At 42.0% G+C, this 27,624-nt stretch overlaps 1 protein-coding gene across 6 annotated transcripts in view; it reads right to left on the bottom strand.

Annotated features, from left to right (window-relative positions):
* LOC138651843 (serine/threonine-protein kinase BRSK2-like) overlaps positions 1-27,624 on the bottom strand; it is a 341,472-nt gene that overhangs the window by 49,978 nt on the left and 263,870 nt on the right. For all 6 annotated transcript variants that reach the window (XM_069742386.1, XM_069742385.1, XM_069742384.1 and 3 more), the window contains 2 exons: positions 25,888-26,034; positions 24,628-24,659 (listed from right to left, as the gene is read on the bottom strand). In XM_069742386.1, coding sequence (XP_069598487.1) covers positions 24,628-24,659; positions 25,888-26,034 — 179 coding nt within the window. The remainder of the gene's footprint in view (positions 1-24,627; positions 24,660-25,887; positions 26,035-27,624) is intronic.

Genomic DNA, 27,624 nt, shown 5'->3' with positions numbered 1-27,624 from the left:
CTCATGTTATATAGAGTCATTACAAACAGAGTGATCTATTTCATGTGTTTATTTCTGTTAATGTTGATGATTATGGCTTACAGCAAATGAAAACCCTAAAGTCATTATCTCAGTAAATTAGAATAGTTGACTAAAATCACCTGCAAAGGATTCCTAAGTGTTTAAAAAGGTCCCTTAGTCTGTTTCAATAAGCTCCACAATCATGGGGAAGACTGCTGACTTGACAGATGTCCAGAAGGCAGTCATTGACACACTCCACAAGGAGGGTAAGCCACAAAAGGTCATTGCTAAAGAAGCCGGTTGTTCACAGAGTACTGCATCCAAGCATATTAATGGAAAATTGAATAGAAGGGAAAAGTGTGGTAGAAAAAGGTGCACAAGCAATAGGGAAACTGCAGCCTTAAAAGGATTAAGAAAAGGTCATTCAAAAATTTTGGGGAGATTCACAAGGAGTGGACTGCTGCTGGAGATATTTGTTGTGAATTCTGTGGCAGAGCTCCCTCCTGTGGTCACAAGTGGTACTTCGGCTGATTCTCTCTATGAGCTTCCGTTGGTGGAGGAGAGTGGTACTGCGGCTTCTGAGTTTCCTTCCTCAGGTGATGTGGAGAAGTCGTTAGGTGCTGCTCTATTTAACTCCACCTGGTGCTCTGATCCTGGCCTCCAGTCAATGTTCTAGTATAGGACTTGCTTCCTCCTGGATCGTTCCTGTGGCCTGCTGCTCTGCATAGCTAAGTTCCGCTTTTGTTATTTTGTTTGCTGTTTTTTTCTGTCCAGCTTGCTTATTTGGTTTTTCTTGCTTGCTGGAAGCTCTGGGACGCAGAGGGTGTACCTCCGTGCCGTTAGTCGGTACGGAGGGTCTTTTTGCCCCCTTTGCGTGGTTTGTAGGGTTTTGTGTTGACCGCAAAGTTACCTTTCCTATCCTCGCTCTGTTCAGAAAGTCGGGCCTCACTTTGCTAAATCTATTTCATCTCTGTGTTTGTCTTTTCATCTTAACTCACAGTCATTATATGTGGGGGCTGCCTTTTCCTTTGGGGTATTTCTCTGAGGCAAGGTAGGCTTATTTTCTATCTTCAGGCTAGCTAGTTTCTCAGGCTGTGCCGAGTTGCATAGGGAGCGTTAGGCGCAATCCACGGCTGCCTCTAGTGTGGTTGGAGAGGATTAGGGATTGCGGTCAGCAGAGTTTCCACGTCTCAGAGCTCGTTCTATGTTTTTGGGTTATTGTCAGGTCACTGTATGTGCTCTGGCTTCTATGTCCATTGTGGTATTGAATTACCTTATCATAACAGATATTGCTTCAAGAGCCACCACACACAGACATATCCAGGACATGGGCTACAAGTGTCACATTCCTTGTGTCAATCCACTCATGACCAATAGACAATGCCAGAAGTGTCTTACTTGGGCCAAGGAGAAAAAGAACTGGACTGTTGTCAGTGGTCCAAGGTGTTGTTTTCAGATGAAAGTAAATTTTGCATTTCATTTGGAAATCAAGGTCCCAGAGTCTGGAGGAAGAGTGGAGAGGCCACTAACCAAGCTGCTGGAGGTCTAGTGTGAAGTTTCCACAATCAGTGATGGTTTAGGCAATCATGTCATCTGCTGGTGTAGTGTTATGACCTGGTGGTCAGGACAATAATGGACCTGGTGGTTAAGAGCACACGGAATGACCTGATAGTTACTGATAATAAAGGACGAGCTCTGGGACGTGGGAACTCTGCTGACCGCAATCCCCAATCCTATCAAACACACTAGAAATAGCCGTGGATTGCGCCTAACGCTCCCTATGCAACTCTGCACAGCCTAAGAAACTAGCTAGCCCTGAAGATAGAAAAATAAAGCCTACCTTGCCTCAGAGAAATTCCCCAAAGGAAAAGGCAGCCCCCCACATATAATGACTGTGAGTAAGATGAAAATACAAACACAGAGATAAAATAGATTTAGCAAAGTGAGGCCCGACTTACTGAACAGACCGAGGATAGGAAAGGTTACTTTGCGATCAGCACAAAAACCTACAAAAAGACCACACAGGGGGCGCAAAAAGACCCTCCGCACCGACTCACGGTGCGGAGGCGCTCCCTCTGCGTCCCAGAGCTTCCAGCAGGCTGCCTTTTCCTTTGGGGAATTTCTCTGAGGCAAGGTAGGCTTTATTTTTCTATCTTCAGGGCTAGCTAGTTTCTTAGGCTGTGCCGAGTTGCATAGGGAGCGTTAGGCGCAATCCACGGCTATTCCTAGTGTGTTTGATAGGATTGGGGATTGCGGTCAGCAGAGTTCCCACGTCCCAGAGCTCGTCCTTTATTATCAGTAACTATCAGGTCATTCCGTGTGCTCTTAACCACCAGGTCCATTATTGTCCTGACCACCAGGTCATAACAGTACAGGAGGCCAAAAGTACTAATGCATCTCAATAGAGGGATAAGAGAAGTTCTGAGACCATTTTTTTTTTCTTTGCAGTGTGTTTTGTCTCTTTTTTCCCCTTTACCTCTGGGTGGTTCAGGACACTGGTGTAAACATGGACATTCAAGGTCTGTCCTCTTGGATGGATAATCTCACTACAGGGGTACAAAACATTCAAGATTTTGTGGTTCAGAATCCGATGTCTGAGCCTAGGATTCCAATTCCTGATTTGTTTTTTGGTGATAGATCTAAGTTCTTGAATTTCAAAAATAATCGTAAATTATTTCTTGCCTTGAAACCTCGCTCCTCAGGTGACCCTGTTCAACAAGTAAAGATCATTATTTCTTTGTTACGTGGTGACCCTCAAGACTGGGCATTTTCCCTTGCACCAGGAGATCCGGCATTGCGTGATGTTGATGTGTTTTTCCTGGCGCTTGGATTGCTTTATGACGAACCGAATTCAGTGGATCAGGCAGAGAAAATCTTGCTGGCTCTGTGTCAGGGTCAGGATGAAGCGGAGATATATTGTCAGAAGTTTAGAAAGTGGTCTGTGCTCACTCAGTGGAATGAATGTGCCCTGGCAGCAATCTTCAGAAAGGGTCTCTCTGAAGCCCTTAAGGATGTCATGGTGGGGTTTCCCATGCCTGCTGGTCTGAATGAGTCTATGTCCTTGGCCATTCAGATCAATCGACGCTTGCGTGAGCGTAAAGCTGTGCACCATTTGGCGGTACTATCTGAGCATGGGCCTGAGCCTATGCAATGTGATAGGACTTTGACCAGAGCTGAACGGCAAGAACACAGACGTCGGAATGGGCTATGTTTTTACTGTGGTGATTCCACTCATGCTATCTCCGTTTGTTCCTAAGCGCACTAAGCGGTTCGCTAGGTCTGCCACCATTGGTACGGTACAGTCTAAATTTCTATTGTCTGTTACTCTGATTTGCTCTTTGTCATCCTATTCTGTTATGGCATTTGTGGATTCAGGCGCTGCCCTGAATTTGATGGACTTGGAGTATGCTAGGCGCTGTGGTTTTTTCTTGGAGCCCTTGCAGTAAACTATTCCATTGAGAGGAATTGATGCTAAGCCTTTGGCCAAGAATAAGCCTCAGTACTGGACCCAATTGACCATGTGCATGGCTCCTGCACATCAGGACGATATTCGCTTTCTGGTGTTGCATAATCTGCATGATGTGGTCGTTTTGGGGTTGCCATGGCTACAGGTTCATAATCCAGTATTGGACTGGAAATCTACGTCTGTGTCCAGCTGGGGTTGCCATGGGGTACATGGTGATGTTCCATTTTTGTCTATTTCGTCATCCACCCCTTCTGAAGTTCCAGAGTTTTTGTCGGATTATCGGGATGTATTTGATGAGCCGAAAGCCAGTGCCCTACCTCCTCATAGGGATTGCGATTGTGCAATTAATTTGATTCCTGGTAGTAAGTTTCCTAAGGGCCGATTGTTCAATTTATCTGTGCCAGAACACGCCGCTATGCGGAGTTATATAAAGGAATCCTTGGAGAAAGGCCATATTCGCCCATTGTCATCACCGTTAGGAGCAGGGTTCTTTTTTGTGGCCAAGAAGGATGGTTCTTTGAGACCTTGTATTGATTACCGCCTTCTTAATAAAATTACAGTCAAATTTCAGTATCCTTTGCCGTTGCTATCTGATTTGTTTGCTCGTATTAAAGGGGCTAGTTGGTTCACCAAGATAGATCTTCGAGGGGCGTATAATCTTGTGCGTATTAAACAAGGCGATGAATGGAAAACAGCATTTAATACGCCCGAGGGCCATTTTGAGTACCTGGTTATGCCATTCGGGCTTTCCAATGCTCCATCAGTATTTCAGTCCTTTATGCATGACATCTTCCGAGAGTACCTGGATAAATTCCTGATTGTGTATTTGGATGATATTTTGGTCTTCTCGGATGATTGGGAGTCTCATGTGAAGCAGGTCAGAATGGTGTTCCAGGTCCTTCGCGCGAATTCCTTGTTTGTGAAGGGGTCAAAGTGTCTCTTTGGAGTTCAGAAGGTTTCATTTTTGGGGTTCATTTTTTCCCCTTCTACTATCGAGATGGACCCTGTTAAAGTCCAGGCCATTTACGATTGGACTCAGCCGACATCTGTGAAGAGCCTGCAGAAGTTCCTGGGCTTTGCTAATTTTTATCGGCGCTTCATCGCTAATTTTTCTACTGTTGCTAAACCGTTGACTGATTTGACCAAGAAGGGTGCTGATGTGGTCAATTGGTCTTCTGCAGCTGTAGGGGCTTTTCAGGAATTGAAGCGTCGTTTTTCTTCTGCCCCTGTGTTGTGCCAGCCAGATGTTTCGCTCCCGTTTCAGGTTGAGGTTGATGCTTCTGAGATTGGAGCAGGGGCTGTTTTGTTGCAAAGAAGTTCTGATGGCTCGGTGATGAAGCCATGTGCTTTCTTTTCTAGAAAGCTTTCGCCTGCTGAGCGTAACTATGATGTTGGTAATCGTGAGTTGTTGGCCATGAAGTGGGCATTCGAGGAGTGGCGTCATTGGCTGGAAGGAGCCAAGCATCGCGTGGTGGTCTTGACAGATCACAAGAATTTGACTTATCTTGAATCTGCCAAACAGTTGAATCCGAGACAGGCTCGATGGTCGTTATTTTTCTCCCGTTTTGATTTTGTGGTTTCGTACCTTCCGGGCTCTAAAAATGTGAAGGCTGATGCCCTGTCAAGGAGTTTTGTGCCTGACTCTCCATGTGTTCCTGAGCCGGCGGGTATTCTCAAAGAGGGGGTAATTTTGTCTGCTAACGAATTAACCTCGTCACCTGTGGAAGGAAACTCAGAAACACCCACCAGAGGAAGTCCATGGACAGAACCAGCCGAAGTACCATTCATGACCACAGGAGGGAGCCCGACAACAGAATTCACAACAGTGTAGGTCCACTGTGTTTTATCAAGACCAAAGTCAGCGCAGCTGTCTATGAGAATCTATGGGCTATTGTCAAGAGGAAGATGAGAGACACCAGACCCAACAATACAGATGAGCTGAAGGCTGCTATCAAAGCAGCCTGGGCTTCCATAACACCTTAGCAGGGCCACAGGCTGATCACCTCCATGCCACGCTGCGTTGATGCATTAATTGATGCAAAAGGAGCAACAACCAAGTATTGAGTGCATTTACTGAACATACATTTCAGTAGGCCATTCAAATATCATTTTTCAAGCTGGTGTTATAAAGTATTCTAATTTACTGAGATAATAACTTTTGGGTTTTCATTGGCTATAAGCCATAATCATCAACATTAACAGAAATAAACACTTGAAATAGATCACTGTTTGTAATGACTCTATATAATAGATGAGTTTCACTTTTAGTATTAAAGAACTGTAATAAATTAACTTTTTGATAATATTCTAATTTTGTGAGAAGCACCTGTATTTGCCTTTGCTCATCATCTGATAGACTTGTTTTAGTTAAGGAAAGGCTCCATGATGTCTGCAGAAAATATTTTTAATTGGTGCAGTGATCTATTCAAATTGTTTATTGTTTGAACAACTTAAAGCGTGTGCGCTATGATTAGTTCTTCAAGAGCAAAAGGCCCAAATACTGATCTTACATAAGTGCACAGTAGCTGCATTCCAGGAGAACGGTTAACTCCTGACATACCGTCCACCTCTCTCCAGACCAATAGCAGTTAGCTTTTCTCCTCCCGCTCAGATCCTGACAAACTGCTGCTAAAAATCTTGCAAAATCAACAGTTCGCAGCATTAGCGTTTCCCAGAACAGGTCTCCTACTCATGGCTCTCACTGTCCAGAGCATTTGTTTGTTCATATGCCCTGTTAACTCTATGTGTAAATACAGTGGTAACAGTGTAGACTCAGAACAAACCTTTGATAGCTAAATGTGTTACAATGGACCTTGTGCTTAGCATTATTGTTCTACTAAAACTACAACTCTGCTACTTGCCAGATCTGTCACTCAAAGAGGAGAACCCGCCCTGCCAGAAACCAGGAAGTTAGAAAACTGCAGAGCTATGAGCTGCTGAAGAGCCATCTTAAGAATACCCCTTTAAAGGACTCTGCACCAAACGCCAAGTATTAATAAAAGGGAAAATGTATCTTGTCATAAATACATATTATCAGATTTGGGTTTGAAGAATTGGTGAATAAGTGTGATTTTCAACTAGCATGTTCGTTAACTAGCCACCAGTGATGAGCGAGCGTGCTCGATACTCGAGTTTTCTGAGCATGCGCAGGTGATCTCCGAGTATTTTGGCCGTTCTCATAAATTATGTTTGTGTCTCTGCATCTGCATCATTTGCGGCTGCTAGACAGCCTTAATACATGTGGGGATCCTCTAACAATCAGACAATTCCTGCATGTGTTCAGGCTGTCTAGCAGCTGCAAATCACGCAGCTGCGGAGACACAAACATAATCTCTGAGCATGCCCAAGATATTCAGAGAACACCTGAGCATGCTTGGAGAACCCGAGTAACGACCACACTCGCTCATCACTACTAGCCACAAATTTTTCTGGAAGGACACAACAGTTATTCTTGGAGACCTCAACCTGATGTCTAATGAGACTGTTTCGTAGCCTTTTTGATATGTCCCACTGGACCATAACTTGTACTTGTACAAACTGCACAAGAAGTCCAGAATGAGACATTCCCTCCTTGCAAAACAGCTGGTCATTGGCAAGGCTGATCGTAACCTGCGGGTTTGGGATGGATATTGTTCCCCACTGCGATACATTGCACACTTCTCCAGTGTGATTCACTGCCTTATTCTCCATTCAGATAAGTGGTGTATGGATTATTATTTGAGTATGTCTCCTGATGAACCGATTTCGGGGAAACGCGTCGAGATGAACATACTTAATGTTTAGGTGTATTCAATTGTCACCAATATTAACATGCTTGATGTTTAATTATATTTGAATCATCACAATATTAGGGTTAGCTCTGTCTGTCTGTAGCCTATATGTATAAAATTGTATTTATCTTTGCCATTTGGTATTGTTAGGGTGTTTTAGGGCCAGACGACGAGAGTGGGGGCGCCAATTGCGTAGGATTTTAGGGTGCCAACCCCTGCAGATAGGCAGGGCGTATTTAGGTGCAGAGTATATTCCCTAATGATTATTATTATATAGGCTATTTGGGAATATGTGCAATAATATATGTGTGCGGTATTGCCAACAGCAATAAGCAAACTATTTGGCACGGGTAAATGTGCAATATACAAGCACATAATTTATTGTGACGATCCTATTTGTCTGTCTGAAGTGTATGGTCAGCTGTTTGTCTTGGTGTTTTTTTCTGCACGTGAAGGCCTATTAGGGTGAGTTAGGGAGAGCCTACGTTGAGCGGGGGCGCCACTGCGCAGGACTTGGGGTGCCAACCTCTGCGGCAAGGTAGGGCACAGATAGTCCACGCATTAGGGATTTTGTGCACCCTTTATCTTTATCTCCTCTTTTTTTCAGCCAAAGGACGTTTTTAGGTCGTGTGTGTGTGTTTTTTTTTTTATCTGTAATACTAGTAAATGTTAAGTTTTATTGTGTTATTTGACTTTATTGGTTAATATAGTGCTTTATGTCGGGGATTTAGCTTTAAAGTTCTAAATTTTGATTTTTCTGTGATATAGTACTCATCACTGATCTCCTTCATCCTGGGCAAAGATTCAATTTGTTGTCATAGCCAAGACAGACTAGCACAACCCAGTGTTTGCAAAAAGTCCTTCGGAGAAGGACTATTAGAAGGTCCCAGGTGGGCTTATTCCAAAACTGATTGTTCAGTTTTATGGCATGCCAAACCTTGCTAACGACTATCGTTATCAAAATCGTTCATACATCTCCACTGGGAGCCAATTTTGAAAATTCAAAAAATATGTTAAAGAATGTATTAAGCATAAAAAGTTATAAAAGTTGCCGAAGCTCTAATACAAGCTGGCAAACTAAAGTCTCTTCGAAAAATGGAAAATCAATATGTAGAGTATGAAAATAAAGGCCAGAGGATTGATTTTTACAGAAAATCCTTGCTTGTGGCTCAGTATGGAGAAACATAGTAATGCGTTTATGTAACCATGGCTGACTTATCTCGGAAGCAGATCTGGTCTCTGGCACAAATATCACCACCGTGAGAGTCGAGATCTGGGAATGTGGATATTGATTTTGGCCGGTATTAAATGCAAGAAGCCCAACCTGAAAGTAGCAAGTGATGAATTATGCACAGACGAGGATTGTGCTGCAATGGAATAAGCATGATGTCAAGGCGCATTGATGTATGGGGGAGGGGATTTTACGTCTGCGTCTACCATAGCGAAGTCATTAGTCCTCTGCTCTGGTAAAAGAGTAAATCAGGTTAGTGGTCTATTTCAAGGCGGATGATGGGCTGATTCAAGTTTGCCAGATATAGAAGTTCTTGTAAGGGCTACATTAGTAGGCAGGCATGCCATTACCCAATTCATTCCCTAATTAATGGGGTAATAGAGATAATTTCGGAGTGGAAGAAGAGGATTCTGAGGGTACGCCTGCAGTGTCTGGTGTTTAGTGCAGAGATTACCCACAATTACAGCGGATCATTTTATTAGCTGCTATAACCATATATGAATGTATTTCCCAAAGGCAAGGGTAAATGATATAATTGTGTGGCAAAATTAAGTAGAAATTACAGATATGCACAATATTAAAATAACAAAGCTGCAAACTAGATGAAGATGCGATAGGGTCGGGCAAAGTTGAAAGAGCTTTCAAAAACAAAAATTAATAACTATCAATGGTCCATAAATGAGCGTTATCATATTTATAGATTTCCAAAGCTACCATCACATTAGAGCTTTTTATGTTTATTTGCTTCCTAAATGCCAACTTGTGCAACTTTCTAAATGGTTTTCTTTTAAAATTCTCTACCATTCCTTCTGGTGTAGAGACTATGCTACTCCTTTACCAAGCTGGCTGTTCAGCTGCTTTAACCATAGATCAGACAGCACACTACTCCTAAGGGAGCAGTCATATAGCTGTATACATCGGACAGGGATTGGAACACAGTGCTCGGAATAAAAATACATGGAGCTGTCACGCTCGGGTCGGGAGAACCACCGGCCAGTCTGAGCATTGCGCTCTGATCCGTTTTATACGTCCGTCTGACTGCGCCCCAAGAGAGTGTTAGCAGGAAATACACTATATAAAATGTGTGTTTTTTCGTTCATTTTTTCTCCATTCATTTTAATTTATAAAAAAATGTTGCTAAATGTATAAAGAATTGAAATTTTCTGGATTTCCAGAAAATGATTTGATGGTTCAAATCTGTAAGAAGAAAATATGCAGAATGTGATACAAATAAAGAAACATTTACAGCCATGTCCACCTTTGCAACTAGTTTTTATTGATCCAAAATATCAAATGATGCAACTATACAAATAGTCGTGATTCAAAATATCCAACCTCTTTTGTGCCTACAGCTTCTATAGAGAACTGTGCGTTTCCATAGTTACAGACTACAATCAATCTCTGCGTAGTCTGATCCTGCAGCCATTCTCTCTGATGTCAGCTCCTTCCACAAAGATGGACATGGACGGTGACAATCTATTTCTGACTTTCCAGCATAAAAGCCATCAGTAGAGCTTCATACTGAGTGATCATTATGACATTTGTCATTTTTTATTTTATGGAAAATACTTGATCAAAATAATGTTATTGTAATGCTGTGTGTTAGGAGTCGAGTTCCCACCGCTGCACAGCGGGAATCTCGAGCCGTGTCTGCTGCGGTCTCCCATTCTGCATCGGGCGCAGTGGAGCCTGCTCAGTGGAGACGTCGGTCCCAGCATCTCACTGAATCTGATACTGTGTAAATGGTTACTGCTGCCTCTCCAGGCTCTGCTATTGTACCCTGCACTGGTCTGCGGCGAGCAGGCTTTTCTGGGACTAAGTTCTGCTTTGCACACACTGAGCATGCCCAGGGTAAGATCTCTCAGTGGAGATCAAGGATCACATGCTCAGGTACTGCAGCAACTTCCATTGGTCCTCCAGGAAGGCCCTGTACCTGATCAAGTTCTGTGGCAGCCTTCCATTGGTCATTCTTGGAAGGTCCTGTAGGTGCTACAGCTATAAAAGGTTCTCATGACCGCACGGCCATGCGCTAGTATCAAATATGTACGAGCTCAGCGCCAGTGTGGTCATGTGTGTGGTCAGGGACCCGGCTGAAATAAGCCCCTAGAATGCTGGCACCTCCGGCGAGGAGTTTATGTCTGAATTCAGGGCTGGCTAATAGCCATTAGAATTCCTGCTCCAGCGGAGAGGAGCTGCGTGTTGGTTGGACTGCATGACCACTGTTGGCTCTACACAGTAGCTGTGTCCCCTGTGAGCTAAACATAGTAACATAGTAACATAGTTAGTAAGGCCGAAAAAAGACATTTGTCCATCCAGTTCAGCCTATATTCCATCATAATAAATACCCAGATCTACGTCCTTCTACAGAACCTAATAATTGTATGATACAATATTGTTCTGCTCCAGGAAGACATCCAGGCCTCTCTTGAACCCCTCGACTGAGTTCGCCATCACCACCTCCTCAGGCAAGCAATTCCAGATTCTCACTGCCCTAACAGTAAAGAATCCTCTTCTATGTTGGTGGAAAAACCTTCTCTCCTCCAGACGCAAAGAATGCCCCCTTGTGCCCGTCACCTTCCTTGGTATAAACAGATCCTCAGCGAGATATTTGTATTGTCCCCTTATATACTTATACATGGTTATTAGATCGCCCCTCAGTCGTCTTTTTTCTAGACTAAATAATCCTAATTTCGCTAATCTATCTGGGTATTGTAGTTCTCCCATCCCCTTTATTAATTTTGTTGCCCTCCTTTGTACTCTCTCTAGTTCCATTATATCCTTCCTGAGCACCGGTGCCCAAAACTGGACACAGTACTCCATGTGCGGTCTAACTAGGGATTTGTACAGAGGCAGTATAATGCTCTCATCATGTGTATCCAGACCTCTTTTAATGCACCCCATGATCCTGTTTGCCTTGGCAGCTGCTGCCTGGCACTGGCTGCTCCAGGTAAGTTTATCATTAACTAGGATCCCCAAGTCCTTCTCCCTGTCAGATTTACCCAGTGGTTTCCCGTTCAGTGTGTAATGGTGATATTGATTCCCTCTTCCCATGTGTATAACCTTACATTTATCATTGTTAAACCTCATCTGCCACCTTTCAGCCCAAGTTTCCAACTTATCCAGATCCATCTGTAGCAGAATACTATCTTCTCTTGTATTAGCTGCTTTACATAGTTTTGTATCATCTGCAAATATCGATATTTTACTGTGTAAACCTTCTACCAGATCATTAATGAATATGTTGAAGAGAACAGGTCCCAATACTGACCCCTGCGGTACCCCACTGGTCACAGCGACCCAGTTAGAGACTATACCATTTATAACCACCCTCTGCTTTCTATCACTAAGCCAGTTACTAACCCATTTACACACATTTTCCCCCAGACCAAGCATTCTCATTTTGTGTACCAACCTCTTGTGCGGCACGGTATCAAACGCTTTGGAAAAATCGAGATATACCACGTCCAATGACTCACCGTGGTCCAGCCTATAGCTTACCTCTTCATAAAAACTGATTAGATTGGTTTGACAGGAGCGATTTCTCATAAACCCATGCTGATATGGAGTTAAACAGTTATTCTCATTGAGATAATCCAGAATAACATCCCTCAGAAACCCTTCAAATATTTTACCAACAATAGAGGTTAGACTTACTGGCCTATAATTTCCAGGTTCACTTTTAGAGCCCTTTTTGAATATTGGCACCACATTTGCTATGCGCCAATCCTGCGGAACAGACCCTGTCGCTATAGAGTCCCTAAAAATAAGAAATAATGGTTTATCTATTACATTACTTAGTTCTCTTAGTACTCGTGGGTGTATGCCATCCGGACCCGGAGATTTATCTATTTTAATCTTATTTAGCCGGTTTCGCACCTCTTCTTGGGTTAGATTGGTGACCTTTAATATAGGGTTTTCATTGTTTCTTGGGATTTCACCTAGCATTTCATTTTCCACCGTGAATACTGTGGAGAAGAAGGTGTTTAATATGTTAGCTTTTTCCTCGTCATCTACAACCATTCTTTCCTCACTATTTTTTAAGGGGCCTACATTTTCAGTTTTTATTCTTTTACTATTGATATAGTTGAAGAACAGTTTGGGATTAGTTTTACTCTCCTTAGCAATGTGCTTCTCTGTTTCCTTTTTGGCAGCTTTAATTAGTTTTTTAGATAAAGTATTTTTCTCCCTATAGTTTTTTAGAGCTTCAATGGTGCCATCCTGCTTTAGTAGTGCAAATGCTTTCTTTTTACTGTTAATTGCCTGTCTTACTTCTTTGTTTAGCCACATTGGGTTTTTCCTATTTCTAGTCCTTTTATTCCCACAAGGTATAAACCGCTTACAGTGCCTATTTAGGATGTTCTTAAACATTTTCCATTTATTATCTGTATTCTTATTTCTGAGGATATTGTCCCAGTCTACCAGATTAAGGGCATCTCTAAGCTGTTCAAACTTTGCCTTCCTAAAGTTCAATGTTTTTGTGACTCCCTGACAAGTCCCCCTAGTGAAAGACAGGTGAAACTGCACAATATTGTGGTCGCTATTTCCTAAATGCCCAACCACCTGCAGATTTGTTATTCTGTCAGGTCTATTAGATAGTATTAGGTCTAAAAGTGCTGCTCCTCTGGTTGGATTCTGCACCAATTGTGAAAGATAATTTTTCTTGGTTATTAGCAGAAACCTGTTGCCTTTATGGGTTTCACAGGTTTCTGTTTCCCAGTTAATATCCGGGTAGTTAAAGTCCCCCATAACCAGGGCACAGCATTCTCTTTACTACGGGCTCTGTGAAGTAACAGAGTTTGTTTATACTTATTTGCTTCGCCGCCTTGCTTAGCAGCAAATTCTTTCCTGCACGGTGGATCCCGGGTTGCGAACGCACCTATCTCATTTAATAAATATATTCGGTGCGTTCCGCCAACCCTAACACTGTGGCAGTGCAGTATTGGGCAACCTCCACCAGGGGGTGCTGGTGAGGGAAGAGAGGTTGTACACATGGCATAGCACTACTGGGCAGCAGCACAGGGTGCCACCAGGTGGCAAAAGAGTAGTCAGATGAGCCGAGTAAGCAACAGTCGGGAACAGAAGTACCAGAGGTCACAGCAATACACGTGGTCAAATACAAGCCAGAAGTCAGAGCCAGATGGGAGCAGAAATAACCGAGATGTGAGAGAGTAAAACAGGTCAGAAGACAAGCTGGGTCACATACCAAGAGGTCCAAGTACAAGTAGCGAACACTAAGACAAGCGGGGTGGAAGGAAAGGGAAGTCACGGGTACAGAGCAAACGGGCAGAGGACAAAACATGGTATCAATGGGGTCAGCTGCTCTAGCCTGGGAGCATGAACTGTCACTGACATTGGTCTGCAGGCCACAGCAGACTGAAATAGCCACACCGAACCCAGCAAGAGGCAGAGAAGGTTAACCCCCGCATGTCCAGACCAGGGAGAGAATAGCAAGAAACAAACCCCGGCCTGGATCATGACAGTCATATTCTAATTCAGGAAAACGCTCTACATTCAATCTGTAGTGAGAAACATGAAAACAAGTAATATGGACATAATAAGATAAAGATTATGGAATATGGAAATCCTCTTACTTTCTACTCTCGGGACATGGTATTATTTTGTATTAATTCAATTATTATGTATTTATGCTGTCCTATATTCACCAGCAGGGGAAACAGATATTTTATAGATAATTTACATTTCAATAGTTGACCTGTCACCTAAAAGTTTTCTTTGCTCCTTATTTTTTTATGTTCTGGAACTGTTTTGGAAAGATTGAAAAAGTAGGACAGATGGACATCAGCAGGTTCACAGAATCCTCATAGCACACAGTCTATGTGACTGAAGACTTATACTCCAACCCCTTTAATATGTGACGTGTGCGCCAATAGTGGCTTAGCTATAATAGATGCAGAAGTTTCAATTACAGCCGAGCCCTGGAGCCTAGGGGCACAAAAGATCACTTTCCCCATATGAAAAGACAATTACTATTAAAAACAAAACCTGTAAGAATTGGAGGGGACCTGTTGGAGATTTTTAATTGGGGCCTACAAGGCCCACAAAAATTAATAAAATCTGTGAACGCACCACATCACCTATCATGTGATATGTTAATTGCTTCCTGGATTTCCAAACAAATTGATAACATTTGATAGAAAAATTATTGGTCAATAACAAATGGTAAGTGTGATGAAAAAAGTTCCAACACCTATAGTGTTGGCATAATGCTTATAAGGCAGAATCGACCACTCAAAAAGACTGGCAAATTACATAGCATGAGAATAGGGGCAGTCCTAGGACATATTAGACTGGTATGTGCACAAAAAAAGTCATTTCAATTTATAGAGAGTGAAGACAGTAACATAAAAATAATAGAATAATAAGATAAAGAACAAGGAGTTATACACTGTAAAGCAGAACTAATACACAGGTAATATGTAGAGTCAAGGGCAAAACAGATTGCTTAAAGGGGTTGTCCAGGCTTAGGGTTCAAGTCTGCAGTCACTCTGTGGGACTGCAGACTTGTGAATCCTGAGAACAAACGGTGTGCGCCCCGTCAGGACTGAAAGTGTGAAATTTGCATACATGTGGTCACTTGCCAACTAGACGTGTGCAGCCTCGCTTAATGCAAGTGAACGTCTAGTAGCAATGTGGCCGGAAGCATGCAGATCTTATACAGTCACATGTCCGCCTGCTTTTGGTGCTGGAGAATCTTGACATCGCACAGTGTTAGAATTTTTGGAACTGTTTTTGGACATTTAGATGATTTATATAGAACAGTTAAGAGTTGCACAATTTTTTTTCACAAGATTCTGGGCCATCGGTCATGTCACAAGTTTGTTGCCGCCTGACTAAAGCCCTGCCAACTTCCTGCTATCTGCTGGCCTTCCCGGAGCCTCTTCTGATTAGTAGGTGCACGAGTGACATCATCCACGCATCGGGCCACAATGATGATGTCATGCGAGATCTACAAATCAGAAGAGGCGATTGGGATGCCGGCAGATAGGAGGAAGGTCATAGGGCTTTGGGTCAGTGGAAATCAAGGCACAATGGGCACATGGCCTCTATTGATGGGTATGTGCTCGATGTACATAATTGTTTCACTGGATGAGGGATAATTAGAGGGATTTTCCACTATTACAGGTATTAGTGTTATCTAATGGCTGATGGGCTCTAACTGCTGAAAACCTGACCAATTCTTAGAATGAAGGAGCAGGAGCACTTAAAGAGTAACCGCTGTTTTAAATCTTATTTTATAAATCAATTACTCCTACAAAAAAACAATGGAGCAAACTTGCTCTCAAATGAATTATATATAAAAAGTATAAATTGTATTAAATAGCCCACTCAAACATATATAAATTGTATATAAATAGATGAGAAAGAGGGGAGAAAACGTGGTTACAAGCATCACCCTCTGCTTCCCTCCATGCCACCAGTAAGGGCACACACTATATCAACAAATTAGCATTTTTATGCTCCATTAGGAGTCAATCCTATTCATTAAGTATCCCAAAACAGGGCGGTTGGCATTAAATATGTATGCATCCAAGTGCTGCTGCCCCACCCTGCTATATGGTGCCAACCATAAAGAAGTGCGCACAAAGTTCTTACCCATGTGGGGAGAGAGGAGAACACAGAGGGTCAAAATCGCCTGTAACCATAGCCCCGACACGCGTTCCGCGTATTCGGGTTTCTTCGGGGGGCTGTGTGGACAACAGGGCCTGTTACCTTCTTATAGGGATGACCCAGGTGGTGTACCAATCAGTCGGCCGCTCACGTAAGGCACATGTGGAGCGAGACAGGGAAGCATATGCCTCGCTACCCACTAATCTCACCATTAAATACATGGGGGTTCTTAATGAGATTTTGGAGAGAGCGTTTACCTTGGGTATCATTCCAAAAAAGATTTATGAGGGCCTCCCTGTTCAGACTCAGGTGATCCCTACCTTCTATCTGCTCACCAAGATCCACAATGACCCCCTAGTTCCCCTGGGGCGTCCTATTGTCTCTGGCATTGGAAGGCTATGCGATCCGGTTTGTAAATTCATTGAATATTGTCTACATCCACTAGTAGAGACGCTGCCCTCCTATGTCAGGGACACTACGGATGTCCCGGGGAAGATTGGTGGGCTTACCATGGATCAGGATACACTTCTTACAACGATTGACGTTGAATCCCTATATACTAGTATAGGGCATATTGATGGTTTAAGGGCAGTGGCATTCTTTTTGGAGTCTAGTAATTTGGACTCTGATTTGTGCTCCTTGGTCCTGGAACTCCTGGAATTTGTATTAACCCACAATTTTTACACCTTTAAGGATAGGTTTTTCTTAAAGCAACGCGGCACTGCGATGGGCGCGGCGTGTGTGCCCACTTACGCTAATCTTTTTCTCAGCTACTGAGAGAGGGAGATTTTCAGGGAGGGCGCCCGCGCCGCCTCCCAGGCGCAGTGCTGGTACTGCTATATTGATGACATTTTTATTATATGGCAGGGTCCCGAGACTGACCTCTGTGACTTCATCCATGAACTAAACCAAAATGAGTATGACATTAAACTAATATATAAAATTGCAATAAATGAAATAGAGTTTTTGGATATTAAGATTATGAGAGATGCTACGGGCATAAATCAAACAGATGTCTTCCATAAAGAAACATCGGTGAACTCATTACTACACTCGAGTTCTGCACATACATCCTCTACCATACGAGCTGTCCCTATTCGGCAATTTTTGAGGATGAAGAGGATATGTTCATTGGATGAGATCTTTGAGGACCAGGCCCGGGACCTTACCAGGAGATTCCAGGACCGGGGGTACAGTAATAGATGCATAAAAAGGGTTACATGCGGGCAAAAAGAGAACCATGAGACAAGTTATTCCGTAGAGTAGCACCCAAACATGATAACGACCCACCAATGAGATTTATTTCAACTTTTAATAATCAGTGGGAAGGTATGCGTCGGGTACTGCAAAAACATTGGGGGGTATTTCGAACAGAACCCTCCTTGAGAAGTATTATTCCTGATCGTCCCCTCATGACAGCTAGGAGAGGACGCAATTTGAAAGACCTACTGGTAAAGAGCCACTATGTGGCGAACCCCCCAAATCCTTTTGGGGTGGGTAAGCAAAAGTGGGGTTGTTATCCTTGTGGATCCTGTAGGGCATGCCAAAATATTATAAGAGCTACATCATTCACTTCAGCGGATGGAGGTAGGGATTACCGGATTACGAGTTACATCACGTGTGGTACCACTCATGTGGTCTATTACGCCGTTTGTTCCTGTAATCTAATTTACGGAGCTGAGAATTAGGACGAGAGAACATGTACGGGACATTGTGGTTTGCTAGAAATTCTGATGATTATTCTGAACTTAAAACGTTACCGAGGCACCTAAAACAGTGTCACGATTGTAACCCATCAGATTTGAAGATACGGGGGATTGACAGAGTGCACTGTGGCATAAGAGGAGGAGATTTAAAACGGGCATTGGCACAGTTGGAGTGCCGGTGGATCGTCACTCTGGGTACAATGTCCCCTTATGGGTTAAATGAGAAACTGTCCTTTGTCCCTTTTCTCTGAAAATGTAAGCAATTACCTAATTTCCTCTATATGCCTCCGTTTCTTGTTTTTAATATTGTATGTCTTTTTTCTCTCTTTTTTTGCAATTCTATTTATCTAGTGATCTGAGGCTGGAGCACAGCGAACAAAACTCAAAATTGGGGATATTTTCCTCATTATCCAATCTCAATGCATGACATATGTCTTATCCTGGCTACTTCTTGTGGAGCAATTATAATTATTGACAATGGACTCTGTGAAGATTGCTCAACTCTATAAATTACGTGGTGTTCTGTATTCCCATGATCCCTAGAATGTATTTATTCAGAATTATTTTCATTGTTTTTAGATGTCATTGTCATTTGTGTTTACCTGCATTATATCTTGGGTATTAATACATTGTATTATTATTTAGCAGCCATACTGTATTGTTACTTACAGGGTGTCCTGTTAGAAATTTGTTTTTTGTTGCGGTGACTAAGGGGTCCGCTGTGATGTGTGATTGCGCCGCTGGCTTGTGTTCCAAAAGGTATCCACGAGGCACTACGCGGGTCAGTGACGTCACAGGAAGTTTTTCCTTTGACCCGCGTTGGAGCTGGATGGCCGGATGTGACGCATAGCGGTGGCAGTCTCGCTCCACATGCGCCTTACGTGAGCGGCGGACTGATTGGTACACCACCTGGGTAATCCCTATAAGAAGGTAACAGGCCCTGTTGTCCACACAGCCCCCCAAAGAAGCCTGATTACGTGAAACGCGCGTCGGGGCTATGGTTACAGGTGATTTTGACCCTCTGTGTTCTCCCCTCTCCCCACATGGGTAAGAACTTTGTGCGCACTTCTTTATGATTGGCACCATATAGCAGGGTGGGGCAGCAGCACTTGGATGCATACATATTTAATGCAAACCGCCCTGTATTGGGATACTTAATGAATAGGATTGACTCCTAATGGAGCATAAAAATGCTAATTTGTTGATATAGTGTGTGCCCATACTGGTGGCATGGAGGGAAGCAGAGGGTGACGCTTGTAACCACGTTTTCTCCCCTCTTTCTCATCTATTTATATACAATTTATATATGTTTGAGTGGGCTATTTAATAAAATTTATACTTTTTATATACACTGGCCTCACTATAATTCATTGGAGAGCAAGTTTGCTCCATTGTTTTTTGTAGGAGTAATTAATGTATGGGAGCAGCCCTCAGTGGTGGTCATGGGTATACGTTGTTAGTATACATTGATGAGTATCCGCAATGTCAGTTATTGTTAATTATTTTATAAATCAATAGTACATGTGAAAATAAGCAACTTTGCAGTAAATCTTATCCGATCATTCACTCTCAAAATTCTTAATTCGAGGGTAAAATCTTTCAAATCTGTACTGAATGAAAGCAGATCTCCCCATTACTGATCAATCACTCACAGTTTACAGATAAAGTCAATATTCAGCTCATTGAAGGATAAGATGACAGTTGGTGCTTTTAGAATTCTATGGAGAAGGGAGGAGCAAGAGGCAGACACCGACACTTCCACTGAAATGACAGCTACACTTTACAAACATTATTGATTTTCCCTGTACGGAGAAGCTCCTGAGCCAGCCACTGTGCAGGAAAGATAGCACCGTGCAATCACTATTTATTTATTAATAAAGCAATAGTACGAGTGAAGATAAAAAAAAAAACAACTTTGTAATCTACAGAAATCAGCTTCTGTCTCCTCATGGGCTGGTCATTCACTCTCAGTTCCCCGATAAAGTCTATACTCAGTTAAAATAAGTTAGCAGCTCACGGAAGTCTAAGATGGCAGTTGGTGCTCGTGAAACTCTATGGAGATGGGAGGAGCTAGACCAATACTTACATTGTACAGTAGAAATACCACCTTTATTCTCATGGTTGGCAGGAGTCCAAATCGGACTTCTATATGTAAAATGATGGGAATAGCCCTTTAATTTCTATATAAAAAACATCAAGACTCTCGGTATTTTACAACGGAACACAAAAGGGTATAAACCTTCCAAGCCATTTGCAGACGGGTTTAACCTCAGTCTTTTTTCCTGAGTGGCCCTTGAATGGTTAACATGGATGAGGTTAGACAGCTGTGCGCTTGGCCACAATTTATCATGGTCTCTTGAGCTTCCGTTATGCCAAGTCCCTAAAACTGCCAATGCCAGACAGCCAAGGGGACTATGTACATATGGACCTAATTAAGCATCAGCGCTCTAAATGACTATTATTTCAATCATTGTATAATTGGTTTAATTCAGTTTAAGCAATGTAATTTCATATAATGAATCAAGTATTTCGAAAGCCTAGGAAATCGCACCGAGGCTTTTCACTCTATAAGTAGGGATTATGATTGATGGATGTGATCAGATTAAAGTCTATCACTGTGTATGGGCATCTTGGCACCGTTACCATGAAGTCCGCTAGTTTTCCACAGTGTCACAGCAAAAAATGTTGGTAATTTGTGAAGACTCATCTTGTTTAATTTCATCGCTCCTATCAAGCTTTTAGTTCTACCTAAAACCCATAGAAAAGCGCAGACTTAATATCCCAAGGCTCAATTCACACCTCCATGAATCACTGACAGTGCTCTTATCGCAATACCCGGCCCAACTGCTGAGCTATATGCCTAAAATATGCAGTTAGGTCAGGTAAGGAGATTTTCCAGTATCACCATCTATTACAATCCAAGTTCTGTTCGGATTGTAACACTTGAAAATTCAGCCATATATGTCCATGAATTCTAACTCCTCAGTATGCAATTCCTCACCAGCATTCTGCCAGGACTATAGGTGCATTAGCTTCCTTTTCCTCGCTTCCCAAGCCTGGGGTTTTTTTTTTGACAGAGCAGCATACAGGATTTTTTATTTAATTTGCATTTGATTTGCATTTTTAATTTGTACAATTTTGGAGCACATTTTAACACTTTTTATCCTCTTCATCAGCATTCTGCCAGCACTATAGGTGCATTAAATTCCATTTCCTCGCTTCCGAAGCCTGTTCTTGTTGTTGTTGTTGACAGAGCAGTATATGGGAATTTTTATTTCTTTTGCAGAGCATTTACATCTTTTACTTGTTCAATTGTGGTGCACATTTTAACACTCTTTAATCACTTTTTTGTGGAGGTAGAATTAACCGTTTGTTTTTTTTATACAGTATTTGTGACATGAGACACATAATTTATACATTCTATTGTACGGGTCAATAGGAATTTGGCGATTCAAATTTGTGTATATATATATATATATTTTAATTCTTAGAAAATAAAGGACTTTATACCGGAAAACTGAGATTTTTTTCTTACTTGAAGTTGATCTAACAGACATCATACATCATTAAATATATCTCTTGGACTGATGGGGTAGGTGTACTTACTTTAAAAATCCATGTCAGAACCTTTTGGGAAACCTTTTCTACCTGAGCATCTTATGAAATTAACGAAAGAATGGTAGAAATCACAAGTCCAAATGTATTGACAAGCTAGACTCTATTTCCGCCCACCCATCCTGACTGTCAGCTGCAGCTTGTGTTGAGCAGTGTGAGATTTCAGTGGCAGCAGAGGAGGAGGGTCACTGAGGAACTGTCAATCAAACTAAGTGGGCTGAGACTGACATTAAACTTTCAAAAACTATTATACAGCTATTCTGACATGGATTTTCAAAGTAAGCACTCCATCCTTATCAGGTCTGAGAGATCTATTTCATATTGCATGCATTATGCAGATAACTTTTTAATTTTTTTAAAACTTTTTTTTCTTCTAGGGTACTTTAAAGGGATCTTCCCACCTCCAAGATCCTATTCCAATATGCAGTAGGTCTAACAATAATATTATTAGCAAATACCTCCTATTAGAAAAGTAGTATAGTTCTTCTGATTAGCTATGTTGCTTACCCAATGTGAAGGGCATTGCAGTAGCTTAAGGATCCATGTTTACAGACACTAACAACTAACTGTCACTATATGAGTGGTCGTAACCATGGATACCTAAGCTACTACAATGCCCGGCACATGGGGTAAAGCAACATAGCTAATCAGAAAAACTACACTACATATCTAATTGGAGGTATTTGCGAATAATATTAGTACATACTGGGATAGTATCTTGTAGATGGGAATACCCCTTTAATGTGTCTGATCTTCAGATCTGCTTAGATACAATGCAGCACTTCCATATTACAGCACATTATGTGTATAACTGTAGACGGCGGCCAGAGGGGGGATGGGGGTGTTGTTTGGACTCCCATTGCAATAGCATCCCATAGGCATCCTGCAATCATGCGATCACCAATAGGGTGATGGAGGGAACTCCCTGCCTCTGTTTAACCACTTAGATTCCAACTGTTTCATTCCTGAGATGTGACGGTGGTATCTGAATTATTTCCCCATCCTGGCCACTAAAGTTATGTTGGCTCTACAATCCTCTCCAAATGCGTCTGTCCTCTGCAGGACATCGTGACACATCCTCACGTGAGGATCCTGTGATAGTCTGCTAGGCCAGACTAGCCAAGGACTCGTAGGATCATGGCTTACAGCTATTTATGGAAATATCCTACATTTTACGAGGAAGCCTTGCTTTGCTCACTGATATTAGAGCAGACATATTATTGCCCCTCAGGCTAATCAATGTTCTTTTTCGTCAACCATAAAGTGAGTGACTGAAAGAACAGAGAATGAGACTCCTTCGAAATCTAAAAGCTATGTAATGTATAAAACTAGGAATATAAATTTATAGGGAGTATTAAATACCTGCATCATCTTAAAGGCAACATGTCACCAGTGATTTGGACATCCTTTGTAAGGCCATAACTAGGCCTGCCCTGGTTACAGACGCTCTATAATAATTTTGCATAGCTCACCAATAATATATCTCAAGGACATTGCCATTATGGGATTATAGGGAATCAGTCACCAGTTTTTTTTTTCTACCCCATGTGAGAGCAGCATAATGTAGGAGATGAGACCCTGATTCCAATGATGTGTCACTTACTAGGCTGCTTGCTGTCATTGTGATGCAATCCGTTTTCTCTGCCGCATATACAGCAGAGCTCATTATGCTGAGCTGTGTATAACCCCGCCCACACTCCTGTTTGTGTAGGCAAAAAGCAGCCAATCAGTGGTGTGGGCGGGGTTATATAGAGCAGTTGACTAGGAAGCACGAGACACCTAGTCCTGTAGTGATATTCTCCTGCTCATAAACCACTGATTGTATTGAAACAGCGAAACACATCCCAGTAAGTGACACTTTGTTGGAATTGGAATCTCAGCCCCTATTACATCACTTAAAAACCTTGTTACAGATTCCATTTGGTTAAGAAATTGATATTAAAAACACATCCACGTGAATATCTCTATCCATCTGTCTTTCTGGTTGGTCCCAATTTTATGAGTATGGTCCAGTGAACTCCAGCCTTGTTTGGTACCCGAGACATGACCGTAATTAGTATTTAGTTATATAGTTTTGCTTTTGCCCTGGAATGATGATACTGTTACCAATGGTATGGACTGGACCAAACCTTTGAGTATTTCGGGAGAGGTTCAGTGTTTTTTTCCAGTCTTAGACTTTTGGATGGAAGTTGGTTATAATAGATTCCTTTGGCTTCACTCACTATAATGTTGCTTAGGCTTTTTTCGCATAGAAGGACCATCATTGGTTTTCATGGATAGTATTTGTACTTGTGATAGTCTATGGGGCCATTCACATGTCCATGATTTATAGTGGACAGTGTGGTTGATGAAAAAATCAGAGACATGTCTGATATTGATCCGAGGGTCAGCTCAAATTCGCAAATGCAAGGCTATGGATTCATAAAAAAATTGGTCAGCACTCGGATGCCATTTTCATGGCCTGTCAGTAGAGATGAGCGAACCCAAATTTAAAAGTTCGGGGTTGTACCGGACAGTTAGTGTCCTGGCGCTAAACGCCAAACATGGACCTCTCCCGGAAGTCCGTTGTAGAGTTCAGACTATGCTAAGTATCACATTGATAATGGTGATGGAGTCAGATTTTTTCTTTTGTTCATTCCCTTCGAATTTTTCATTGATAAAAATAAACACTTTTAGGGTGCAGTCAGATGGCCGTATTACTCGCGCAATCCTCGGACTGGCCGTCGGCTCTCCTTACCTAAGCTTGACAGCCTGTATTTCTATGCAGCTGTCATGTTCATTTCAGGAGAGCCGCCAGCCAGTCCGAGGATTGAGATGTGATCCTTGCATGAGTAATACGGTAATTTGACTGCACGCTAAACATTTCTATTTTTTTTAAGTCTTATTTTGCAGAATTTTTGCCCCCCCCCCCCATCCTTGCCTAAAACTTTTGCACAGAACTGTACTTTGCAGCACGTGGATGAGATTTCTTAAAATCTCATGTGTTTGGCACCGTAAAATACAGCGGATTTTCCATAAATGAATACTCAGCGGGAATCCGTTGTGTTTTCGCACCGTGGCTTCTTCTTAGCCTTAAGGATGTTTTTGAGGACCAAAATGTCCACTTCTGCAAATGCAGAATTCAATACATTTTGTCCGTAAAAGTCACTAAATATTACACGAAGCATTTACAATTGATGCCTTTCACAAAACAAAATGCTAAATACTTACAGATACCACGAATGCTTCTGGATCTGATCTAGCTGTAAGATAAATAGTAAGAAATTAATACTTTATTAAAAAAAAATCAATGTAACTAAATAATAAAAACAAGAAAATCAAAGTTTAGAAACCACAGGGGTCAAAAGTCTCGTGATAGGGAACAGTCTTTTTTAATACAAGAGTGCAAAAAAAGCAGGACGGGGTTCACATTGCAGAGGACTCCCATCGTGTCCATTCTTTACAGTGTAAACCCGGAAGAGCTCAATGGCCAGTGCAGGATAAAGCTTGCTCATTACAACACATAACACTAGCACTAAACCTTACTTCACTGGAGTTAAAGGGGTTATTTGGCCTTAGGGTCCAAGTCCGCAGTCACTCTGTGTTCTAAGTATGTGATTTGCATACATGTGGTCACATGCCAACTAGACATGCACGACCTCTCTCAATGCAAGTACATTGAGTGAGGCAGGACACGTCTAGTCGGAATGTGACTGGATCCAGCTCTTCACAGTGCTGCTGCAAGTGATTGACAGGTCTCTCCCATAGCGACAGACCTGTTAATCACTGGGAAGAGATGGCTGGAGGTAGAGCCTGCCTTGTCTGGTCTCAGTCTATTCCAGCTGGAACTTTAAGGTATATTTTCACTGAAACGCCGGAGCATAAAATATACCTGCCACCCAGCCCTTATTCATGCTGCCAGCGGATGGACTGAGCGGAGCGTTCGGACATATGGGGGCATCAGGGGTGATGGCTGTCTGCCACAGGATCAGCAAAATAATTGTTCTGCTAACAGCTATTGATTGTGTGTGGGGATTTAGGATGTAGACCTCAGATCATATCCTAAGCAACGATAACAGATTTAAGGTAAAAGACAAGAATTAAATACTATATCCTATCCCTATATGTAGTAGGTATAATAATAATATTATTAGAAAATACCTCCAATTAGAAATGTAGCATATTTCCCTTGATTTGCTGTCTTTTTCCTCATCAGCAGGCATTGCAGGAGCTTAGGTATCCATGGTTACGACCACTGATATAGTGAGTTAGCTAGTTGCTAGTGGTCGTAACCATGGATACCTAAAGTCCTGCAATGCCTGCTCATGAGGAAAGAGACAGCGAATTAGAAAAACTATGCTAGATTTCTAAGTGGAGGTATTTGCTAATATAATTATTAATACACCAACTATATATTAAGGATTACTGTGACAATAAAACGCTATAAACAGAGGTAGGTACAAAAAAAATAGGAAAAAGTATAGTACTCACACTGAGGCGTTTCTCCGGTTCCACCTCTATCATGCCTCTCAGCAGGTTCTGACAGTCTGGTGGAATAAAATGCGGCATGTGAAATACACCACGTTTCACCTTCTCTAGAAGCTGGCGCAAGTTATCATCATCAAAGGGCAATGCTCCCTGCAAAAGAAGAATTCATGAAAGATGCTAATACACTGTCAGAAAATCGATGGACAGACACAATAAGATTCCGAATGACTAATATGTAAAATGAAGTCACATTGTATAGCAGTTACAAGCGGAAAAAAAATATCGCAGAACTAAAGTCACAACATGAGACTTCTATAAAACATGTCCTTTTCTTGCCCCCATAGGAATCATTGCAAAGGTTTGTTTTCAGATCAAGAGTCTGTGTTGGACCACCCAGATGGCAGCCCACTCAATCAGCCTTATTGAGCCGCAAGTATTACTTGATCTAGTAGATTGATGTTGTGTTATGGCTTCTGTTCAAATCTATAAGATTAATATCGTAACATGGGAAATCTCATGTCGTCTGCTGCACTTTACAGTAAAATATTTAAAGAGGACCTGTTACCAGGTCAAATTTTATTCTCGTTTCTTCCCAAAACATTCCCTGTTTTTTTTTTTTTAATCCAACATAAGATTCCAGAGATATGGGACGCTTAATTCTGGAACTAATTTGCATTGTTGCTCACAGGATCCTCTGGGGCGTGTCTTTAGGCTGCTCTGCATAATTACCTCGTGAGCCACACCCCCTCGGTAAAGACCATAAACGTTTAGCAACCAATAAAAAGGCACAAATTTCTAGAACCGTATAGTGGATTTGGAAGAAAAAAAAATAAACAAAGTGGAATACTCAGGGGAACAGCGGGAATAAAATAAGAGCAAAAATTGGTCTTTTTATCTGGTGACAAGGACCTCTTAATGACCAGTGCCCTAAAAGTAAAGAGGACTTGTCACGATGCAAAAAAGAGGCCAATTTTTGCTCTTATTTTTTTAACTTGGAGGTTATCGGCAGAGGCCTTAGGAGCTAAGTCTACCTTGTTCCCGGCAGATCCTGGCCCATCACTGCCATTAACAGCCGCGACTGGAGCGGAGATCCGCCCGCAGCTGTTAACCTGTTAAATGCGGCTGTAATTCTCTGACAGTGGCATTTAAAGCATACCTCCCGGGGGGGCACATGCTATTCTTTACGGCTCATTGCTACATCTTTGACGCTACTGCAGGGTGTAATGAATTGCCATGCTGAAGATCCTCGTGCCTGTCATGACGGTATTCCTGTGAACGCCAGCTTCTGGCTAGTGCTCATAGGAGACTGTGATTTGTGCTACATACAACAATACTGTGGTAACGCTGTAAATAGTACGAGCTATCGCAGGTTCAATTCCCCTAAGGGGACTAACAAATACAGGAAAAGGTTTTAAAAAGTATTAAAAAGTGTAAAAAAAAAAAGTTGAATCACCCCTTTATCTCTCATTTAAAATAAAGATCTTAAAAACATGTAAAAATACACCTATGTGGTATCGCTGCGTCCAAGATTAATCTATCAAAATATAAAATGTATTAACCCAATCGGTAAACTCTGAAAGTAGAAAAAAACTGAAATGCTAGAATTGCTGTTTTTTTATTATCACAACAGCTCCCCCCAAAAAAATTGAATAGTAAGCGAACAAAACTTCATATCCACCCTTTGTAGTGGGGTGGTGTTCACACCGTGTGGTAATGAGGCAGTGACCCCGTATAGTTCAA

This window comes from Ranitomeya imitator, chromosome 10, assembly GCF_032444005.1.
Source record: "Ranitomeya imitator isolate aRanImi1 chromosome 10, aRanImi1.pri, whole genome shotgun sequence".
Taxonomy (NCBI): Eukaryota; Metazoa; Chordata; class Amphibia; order Anura; family Dendrobatidae; genus Ranitomeya; species Ranitomeya imitator.
The sequence above is the reverse complement of the archived record's forward strand: the minus strand, read 5'-3'. Positions and strand labels throughout refer to the sequence as shown.